This window comes from Centruroides sculpturatus, unplaced genomic scaffold, assembly GCF_000671375.1.
Source record: "Centruroides sculpturatus isolate CEXI.00-Female unplaced genomic scaffold, Cexi_2.0 scaffold278, whole genome shotgun sequence".
NCBI classification, from domain to species: domain Eukaryota; kingdom Metazoa; phylum Arthropoda; class Arachnida; order Scorpiones; family Buthidae; genus Centruroides; species Centruroides sculpturatus.
In genome coordinates this window covers 668,208-678,574 of record NW_019384546.1, presented here as the reverse complement: position 1 = coordinate 678,574, position 10,367 = coordinate 668,208, and the positions used below count along the sequence as shown (strand labels likewise).

Sequence of the window (10,367 nt, the reverse complement as noted above, 5' to 3'; positions counted from 1 at the left end):
CACTACACAAAAGTGCCAGTGCTGCCAGCTAAAAAACACACACACACACCAACAAAAAAATATTGGATTAGCCAAAGACTGCAGCACCACAGCACTAGTGAAAATTTAAATTTGCCAATTGGAATGCTTTTGGTTAACTGGCTTTCGGATAAACGACGCTCTACTGTATTTAGTAACTGAGAGTGACTATTTTTGATCATTGCTATGTAATTATTGACTTAAGTTACATTATACATCTTGGAATATATATGTATGATAATGATTAAATCATGACTTGGAATTCTTTTAGCTTTCATAACTTTTCTTTATGGTTTATGTATATTTTGTATATCCAGTTTTAGTGGAATTTGATCCTATAAAAACATTTTTTTAAATATTTTATTTTTAAATGCAATAAATGAAAATGCAGAAATTTGATTATAAATCTATTATTGTTTGTATTGCTATATTGCTACTCTATATCTATGCAATAATAAATGTAAATAACAAAAAAACATCTACTTTTCTTACTGTAAAAGCTACAAACATAGTTGTTGTTGATTGTTTTATTGGGAAATATAGGCCAGTACATATTAATTTTTTCCTGTTTATAAAAAGAATAAAACTAAAATAATGCTGAAAAAATATATTGCTAATTTTAGAAATATAGTTAAATCCTATCTATACTTTTCTGCAATTATATATTAAATATTTTCTTTGTTACAAAACACTTCAGTTATACATTTTTCATTTATGTGCTTTTGCACTTACAGTATGGTAATGTTAATCTGAAGTAATTGAAACTGGTGGTGAACTACCACCAGATTAATGGGGCTATGATAGTAGGGATATGATGTTTATACTTTGAAGCCATTTTTTACTACTGTACAATAATTTACAGCAGTAAATAGAATTTAGTCAGAGTTGTTAAGTCAAACAGGATCACAGAAAGAATGAGCAACAATGTTCACGTCATGTGACATGTTTATTTTAGATGTGAGCTGCAGTCCATTATTTTAGTTAGGGAAACAGTAGAAGCCATTTAGGGGTTCAGATTAGTATGACTATTGTATATGTCATATTTTTTTGTATCCTATAGCATTTTGAAATACAAAAATTTAAAGTAATTATTTAGAAAAAGTGAAAGGGGAAATTATGGATTCACTTTACGTTAGTCTACACTGACAGCAAATCAATCACCAACAAATGCAAAGCATACACTTAACATGTGACACCATTTCTGACAAATTTTCCCATTTAGCAGATTGCTCTAGCAATTTAACATATTGAAAATATTTGCTTACCATGTCTTACAGTGTGAACCAATTTTACTAAATAAATAAAAAAATTTCATTCTGGTTTTGCATTTGTTTTCACTATTTGCTGTTGGTGTGGACTAATCTTTAGATTCACCCTTCATGTGACTGGAGATTTAGCAACTGATGTCACATACTGATCAGTATGTGGCAAGTCTATCAAAAACAAGAAACAAACAAAACTTGATGAATTTTTTAAAAGTACATGATTTAATTTTACACTGTTTTACTTTTTCTTTTATATGTTGTTTAAATGTATTATACATGTCCAGTAAAACTGTCCAAAATGGAACCTGAATAAAGCAGAAACCTGGCTAAATGGGAGAATCTCTTCAGAACAGAGTGATCTTCTATTTCAAAAAAAACCTGTTCAAAAACCAGAAAAAATATTTAATACTGTGTGATTCTGGTTCACACAGTTTTACAGCATAGTAAATTGAAATTTATTTGTTAAGAATACAAATTCAGTTGTGCAGCGTTAATTTGACTGTTCTGTACTTTTATGGCAGCTGTATTCACTCCTGAAAACAATTTAAAAGCAGTTTCACTTTTGTTTTTCTCAGCTTCCTTAAAAATATATATAAATGGTGTTTGACTATATGCTAAAAAAAATACATAAATTATCCAAAAAATCAACAACTATAAGAAAAAGAAAATATGGATTTTTTTGCATAAGGAAATGAATGATGAGCATTGACCATTTTGTATAGTTTGTAGTGAAATTTTAGTAGAATAGAGCTTATTAACAGACTTCAAGTTCTTGAGGACAACTTATAACAAATCACCTAATGTATGTTGAAAAACCTATGAATTTTTTGAAAAAGTCCAAATCTCAAAAATTGAACCTTGATATTTAGTGAGCTTTGTGATAAAATTCAAGATCACTTAAAATGACTGAATTAATTTTTAAATTTAATTTAATTTTGCTTTATTATTTTTTTAATTAATTATTTTCTGAATTGGGAACCATTGTTTTATCAGTATTTAGGATAAGAAGTCGAAGAGTGATGCTAATGATTATTGTTAAATCGCCATTGCATTTTGAATAAACCTTTTGGTGTTATGGTTTTGACTTAATTCAGTGGTTCCCAACCTTTTTTCATTAGCATACCCTGTGACGTGTTATATCTCTAGATTGTACCCCTCATATAAGAAATTTAGTGAGTGCTCGTATTGTTAATTTTACTTATTGTAACTTTAAATTAAAGAAAAAATAGTAAATGAAAAAATGTATAATAAAGTCGTGATTGTTGCAAGGAACGTATTTTACCTAATAATTTTTTAATACTATTAGTTTGTGATACATAATATATTATTTTTTCTTTCATAATAACTATTTTCTGTACCCCTAAACAACCTATCGCGTACCCCTAGGGGTACGCGTACCACAGGTTGGGAATCGCTGACTTAATTGTATGTAGGTGAAATTGAAGGCTATACATAAGCATTTATTTAACTGTTATTACAAATATAAATTATTAGTGCGACTTTACTTAGAAAATTCAATCAGTTAACAAAGATTTTCTTTAAGATGCATTATTGTTATTTTTTTTATAAAAGAAAAAAAATGATAGATATAAAAATTTCATAATTACCTGAGAGACATATTATTATATATTCCAAAAAGAAATATAACACACTAAAATAATTACAAGTTTTAATGATAAAAAAATAGAATATTAATTTTTTATAGTATATATTACAATATTTTTCTTTTTGACTTCATTCTGTGAACACTAAGAAGGCTTTTTTCTTTAATATCCTCATCATGGGTTTTGCCAGTCCCACAATGTGGGCGACTAGATGGTGAGGAATGGGATCTCTGACGTATCTGGGACAGACCACTCCCCAAAAAATCTCTGGAGTTTTTTGACAATTTGGATTTGATTCTGGGTATTTGAGTGGGAGTTTGATGCCTTAACTCCCTTGGCCATCTGGCTATCCTATATTTTACAAATTATAAACTCTATAACATTCTATTCACAACAGTTCTTCAGACTGGAGTGTATAGTACATATACAGTAGCAAAATACCTTGTAGAACTAAAAGAAACTCCTGTAAATAATCATGAAAAGAAAGACTAACATTTTTGATCCTTTCCACAGATCTTCAGGTCTTTTCTACAAGTAATTTTACTACTTTATATCTGTAACTACATACTCTACATGATTTTTTAAATAATACACTTGAATTATAAAAAAAATTATAATATGCAATTTATTAAAAGTTACAACACTAATAGTTTATATTGCTTACTAGTCAATTAGGGTTAATAATTTTTATTCTATAAATTTTGCTTTTGATTAAGTTTGATAAAATTACTATTTTGTATGATTAGAGTTTATTCTTATATCAGGATATTTTTAATGTTAAAAACAAATAATTATCAAAATTTAATAGTTTATTTTTTTAAATAAATATATTAGTGTTTTTTGTAATTGTGTTTTTAAAAAAAAAATAATTCTGGCTATAATTTTTTAGAATTACTTGGAGATTTGTTAAAGCTCAAGCCTAAAGAAATTGATGGTGTTGAATCTATTATTGTTGTTGATGGAATTCCTCAAGTGGGACCAGAAAGAATTGAGAAGTTGAAAAATGTTTTAAATAAAATATTTTCGAAATCTGGCAAGATCATTACTGAAGATTTTCCTGTAGATGAAAATGGAAGAACAAAAGGGTAACGCAGTAATTTATTTTTGATTTAACGTGTGAAACTATGATTTTAAATTCTAAAATATATTTAGAAGAAGAAAAGAAGGGAGGGAAAACGGATTTAAGATTTCAATTTTAATACCCAATCCAACAAACAAATTGAATTGGGTGAATAAACTCATAATATAAATCAATAATGATTTTTATTTGATCTGTTATTAAAAGAATTGAAGAGAATTTAGATTAAAGACAAAATTTCCCAAAGCAATAATATCATGAAATTTTCTCCCTTTTCGTTACCAAGGTAACCTTCTGTACACGTAACTTGGTATTAATCTCTCTTTTGTGTGGTGTGGATTTAGGATGCAAACAAATTTTAAACAAACAAAAGCTTAAAGTGTTCTTAATAGCAGCGAAATATATTTGAATAAAACTAGACGAATTTTACTCTGTTACTAAAATTATATAACAAATATTTCATTTTATTCTTCTTATAATTTATGTAAAAATTTTGCTTAAAATACTGAAATTTATACAAAAAATCTTGTTTTTTTCTGTAAATTTTACGTGTAAATTTCAGTATTTTAAGCAAATTTAACGGGCTAAATGCAAACAAATCTTGTTTAGTAACATTTCAGGACATAAGAGAAAAATTAGTATATAAACTCATCACTGTGGCACTTTTGGCGCTGCGAGAAACAAATAAGATAGTACATTTGTAGGATGGTTTATAGCAGGACGAGTTGCAAATTTGGCAGCCTAAAAAGACACTATCATATTGCATGTGAAAAACATCATAAAGGATCAATATTGAACAGTGTTCAGTGCCTTCAGGTTTTACACCTTCAGAATGCAGACCAAAGAATACCTGCATCATTAAGATTTTTATATAGATACCTTTTACAAATAAAATGCTCATTGCTTGCAGCGCCAAAAATGCCATGGTGACAATTTTTGATAGTAATATTATTAAGGAAATACTTCCGCGTATCGTGAAATATCACCATATCAGATTTAATTCCGTTTGATCTGCTTTAAATAGGGGTACTTTAATTACAATCAACGTGTAAATATATTTGCAATACAGCGTTTATTTGTGTATAATTTAAATATTATTNAATAATAAAAATAAATGCTGACATTATTCATTAACATTGAAAAGCTATTATCTTTTATATTTTTCTATTAAAAACATTTGTGAAATATAAATATTAAAATTAAGTAGAATGAAATATGAAACAAAGCATACATTTACATTATATTAATACCTTTACAAAGTGCATTTTAAATTTATTTTGTAAATATTACAAGATTTTCTATATTTTCTGCCACATTGAAATACATAAATATGAAACTAAAAATAATGTACAGTCGACCCCACTATAACACAGGTTCATATAATGCAGATTCGTATATCACGGCGAAAAAATTGCGACCGTATTCGTATAAAAACGCTAAAAGAGACTTGTAAAATGTGGTAAAACGTCATCGTCGACTCGTGTCACGACAGGATTGGTCAAATCTGGACCAATAGTGGACGAGCAGCCGAACTACTTACACGCTATGGAGAGTTTTGGCGGGTAAGTTGAGTTTACTATCGTCTGTACAGTATGTAAATTAGGTACCGTAAGTCTAACACAGCACTGTAATTTTATACATTTCTTGTGAAAAAAACATTTATTATTTAACGTCCATAAAAATTATTTCTATTAATGATGTCTCCAAAGTTCAATGAATTTTTCGCAGAAAAATAACTTATCAGAAAATGTGCCCGCCGTTTGGTGCACTGCTCCACAACGAAAACAAGCTTAAGCAATGGCGTTGTTGAACAGTGCACATTTGCTAAGTAATCCTACAATTTTTTGTTTATAGCAAAGTTTATATGGATTATTCCCAAAAAATTATACGTGTTTTGGAAATGTTGAGTCAAATTAGTCTAGAATCGATTAATTTTATGGAAGAAAACCTTTCAAACATGTATTTAAGGATTCCTACAACGAGAAATTCTTATAAAGTGGAACGTATCTACCACATTATAGGGGGTCGACTGTATATTATAGGGATGAGATGGAATGATGTGTCTTACACAGTATGTCTGTAAAAATAAATTATATTGTACAGTACATATATATTAAATAATTATGTAATCAAACATGAGATACTAAGAAACATTATTGCATTGCAAATATAAAATTTTTGACATGTATAATAATAACAAAAAAGTAAATGCACAAAAATAAATGTGTACATAACTTATTTCTTTAAAAAGTTTAATTAGAAATAAAACTTAAAAGAATGTTATTAAGATGAATCATATATTTTTATACAATCAATGAAAGATGTTCAAAAATAAGCAGAAAATGATATGAAGTGATTCTCTTATTAAACTGTTTTATGTTTCTTTACTCAAAAAGTATAATGAACTGAACCCATCTGTCATAGTAGACATGTTGGGATGTTCCATTACTTGGGCTATGCATCATTTTGTAATTGATGGTAAACATTTTTGAAGAATTTAGAACATAAAGGGTTAATGTAATTATAAAGAAATGTATAGTTTTAAAATAAATTTATTATTTTTAATAGTTACTTATATTTAATCTCAAAACAAAAGTTTATTAATCTAGCATATGATAATATGGAATGTCTGATAATCCAGCATTCTTTGAAAAGTAGCTGATAATCCAGCATTCTCTGAAAAATAGCTGATAATCTAGTATGTTAGTATTCTGCAGATCAGAATTTATTTGGACATTTGGTGCACTAAAGACATTGGGTATTAACGTGTTTATTAATGCTTTTGTTGGTTTTTCAATCAATTCTACTTCAGTATAGTCATGCACTGACTCATCTTCAGATTGATTAAACAGTGTGTGTAAACAAATTGGAAGCACAGTGACAGCTTGCACTAGTGCATAATGTACAGCATTGTCAACAACACTCAGATCACATATATAACTTATTGAATTTTGCAAAAATGCAAAAAGTCTGTTAATCTAGTGTTTTTGATAATCCACTACCACTCTGGTTCCATAAGTGTTGGATTAATAACTTTTTCTGTAGTTTTGAAATTTAATAATATAATTGAAAAAAGGAACTATTTTATTTAGGGATGATTTAGTTTCCTTATAGATTCTTACATGTTAAATTAAATACAAAAATTATGATTATTTGTACTACTTTTGACATATTCAGATATAATGAATTGAAATTCTAGAGTTTATTAAGCTGCTGAATATTTTTTAAAGAAAATTAGATCAATTCAAATTCTAATCCAAACATTTGCATCCAAATTTTTGTTCTTTTACTGAAAACTGAATGGAATATCAGTTCTAGTAATATAGGGAAAGTTTAGAAAAAAAAACTTAAGCAAAAGGTTAAAATTTTGAAAACAATAGGAAATTAATTATTATTAATAACTTGTTTCATTTATAATGATAGTTGGAAAACATTAAATTTTCATTTTAGATATATAGTTTAATACAGCAGTTTCCAAATGGGGTTGCCACTTCTCATGGGGTTGTGTGGACTCCTTTTCATAAACATTATTTCAGTTTAAAAATTTTTTTAAAGATATAATTAATAAAAAAAATAGAAATTGAATACAATAAATTTATGAAATTGCAATATTAGCACTGACTGACAACAATAACGGCAGTTATGCTATCAATAGCTCGTGTTTTCTATCAGAAAACTAGTGCAAATGCCCAGAAAAGTCAGTTGTTATGTTTATCAATTGTATTTAGTCTAGATACTATGTAATTTTCAACTACCAAAGTAAGAATGTAGACAAAACTTGATTGGAGAAGATTGATTTAAATGAACTAAAAAGAATTAGGGTATGTTGTGGAGATTATTATTAATGACACTAGATGATCTTTATAAATCATAAAATCAAATGCAATTACAGTAGAGTGTCGTTTATCCGAATCAATTGGGGAATGGGGTTGTTCGGATAACTTATTTTTCGGATAACCGATTATGTATGAAAAAATATATTAACCTATCCCGTGTTGAAATTTTTCTCCGTTGCGTGTCGCTTCGCGTTGAATTTTCATCGATGTTAAGCCTAATGTAAACTTTTTAAAATAATAATCGTGGCTATTGTATCGTTAAAAATTATTTCTTTATTTTTTTACAAACAAAATAAATATCTTGAAAAATATAAAAACAAAAGGAATTTATACTTTAGAAGTTAATCTAGTATCAAAAACATTCGATTCAGCACGACACACAGTCTTCAGAAAAACACTACACATAAGTGCCAGTGCTGCCAGCTAAAACACACACACACATCAACAAAAAAATATTGGATTAGCCAAAGACTGCAGCACCACAGCACTAGTGAAAATTTAAATTTGCCAATTGGAATGCTTTTGGTTAACTGGCTTTCGGATAAACGACGCTCTACTGTATTTAGTAACTGAGAGTGACTATTTTTGATCATTGCTATGTAATTATTGACTTAAGTTACATTATACATCTTGGAATATATATGTATGATAATGATTAAATCATGACTTGGAATTCTTTTAGCTTTCATAACTTTTCTTTATGGTTTATGTATATTTTGTATATCCAGTTTTAGTGGAATTTGATCCTATAAAAACATTTTTTAAAATATTTTATTTTTAAATGCAATAAATGAAAATGCAGAAATTTGATTATAAATCTATTATTGTTTGTATTGCTATATTGCTACTCTATATCTATGCAATAATAAATGTAAATAACAAAAAAACATCTACTTTTCTTACTGTAAAAGCTACAAACATAGTTGTTGTTGATTGTTTTATTGGGAAATATAGGCCAGTACATATTAATTTTTTCCTGTTTATAAAAAGAATAAAACTAAAATAATGCTGAAAAAATATATTGCTAATTTTAGAAATATAGTTAAATCCTATCTATACTTTTCTGCAATTATATATTAAATATTTTCTTTGTTACAAAACACTTCAGTTATACATTTTTCATTTATGTGCTTTTGCACTTACAGTATGGTAATGTTAATCTGAAGTAATTGAAACTGGTGGTGAACTACCACCAGATTAATGGGGCTATGATAGTAGGGATATGATGTTTATACTTTGAAGCCATTTTTTACTACTGTACAATAATTTACAGCAGTAAATAGAATTTAGTCAGAGTTGTTAAGTCAAACAGGATCACAGAAAGAATGAGCAACAATGTTCACGTCATGTGACATGTTTATTTTAGATGTGAGCTGCAGTCCATTATTTTAGTTAGGGAAACAGTAGAAGCCATTTAGGGGTTCAGATTAGTATGACTATTGTATATGTCATATTTTTTTGTATCCTATAGCATTTTGAAATACAAAAATTGAAAGTAATTATTTAGAAAAAGTGAAAGGGGGAATTATGGATTCACTTTACGTTAGTCCACACTGACAGCAAATCAATCACCAACAAATGCAAAGCATACACTTAACATGTGACACCATTTCTGACAAATTTTCCCATTTAGCAGATTGCTCTAGCAATTTAACATATTGAAAATATTTGCTTACCATGTCTTACAGTGTGAACCAATTTTACTAAATAAATAAATAAATTTCATTCTGGTTTTGCATTTGTTTTCACTATTTGCTGTTGGTGTGGACTAATCTTTAGATTCACCCTTCATTCTTTCATGTGACTGGAGATTTAGCAACTGATGTCACATACTGATCAGTATGTGGCAAGTCTATCAAAAACAAGAAACAAACAAAACTTGATAAATTTTTTAAAAGTACATGATTTAATTTTACACTGTTTTACTTTTTCTTTTATATGTTGTTTAAATGTATTATACATGTCCAGTAAAACTGTCCAAAATGGAACCTGAATAAAGCAGAAACCTGGCTAAATGGGAGAATCTCTTCAGAACAGAGTGATCTTCTATTTCAAAAAAAACCTGTTCAAAAACCAGAAAAAATATTTAATACTGTGTGATTCTGGTTCACACAGTTTTACAGCATAGTAAATTGAAATTTATTTGTTAAGAATACAAATTCAGTTGTGCAGCGTTAATTTGACTGTTCTGTACTTTTATGGCAGCTGTATTCACTCCTGAAAACAATTTAAAAGCAGTTTCACTTTTGTTTTTCTCAGCTTCCTTAAAAATATATATAAATGGTGTTTGACTATATGCTAAAAAAAATACATAAATTATCCAAAAAATCAACAACTATAAGAAAAAGAAAATATGGATTTTTTTGCATAAGGAAATGAATGATGAGCATTGACCATTTTGTATAGTTTGTAGTGAAATTTTAGTAGAATAGAGCTTATTAACAGACTTCAAGTTCTTGAGGACAACTTATAACAAATCACCTAATGTATGTTGAAAAACCTATGAATTTTTTGAAAAAGTCCAAATCTCAAAAATTGAACCTTGATATTTAGTGAGCTTTGTGAT

The 10,367-nt window shown here is 27.9% G+C and overlaps 1 protein-coding gene across 1 annotated transcript in view; it reads left to right on the top strand.

The window, feature by feature from the left end:
• The window catches only part of LOC111623516 (eukaryotic translation initiation factor 3 subunit B-like), a 40,638-nt gene that overhangs the window by 6,584 nt on the left and 23,687 nt on the right, over positions 1-10,367 (top strand). The window contains exon 2 of the mRNA XM_023366116.1: positions 3,777-3,972. Coding sequence (XP_023221884.1) covers positions 3,777-3,972 — 196 coding nt within the window. The remainder of the gene's footprint in view (positions 1-3,776; positions 3,973-10,367) is intronic.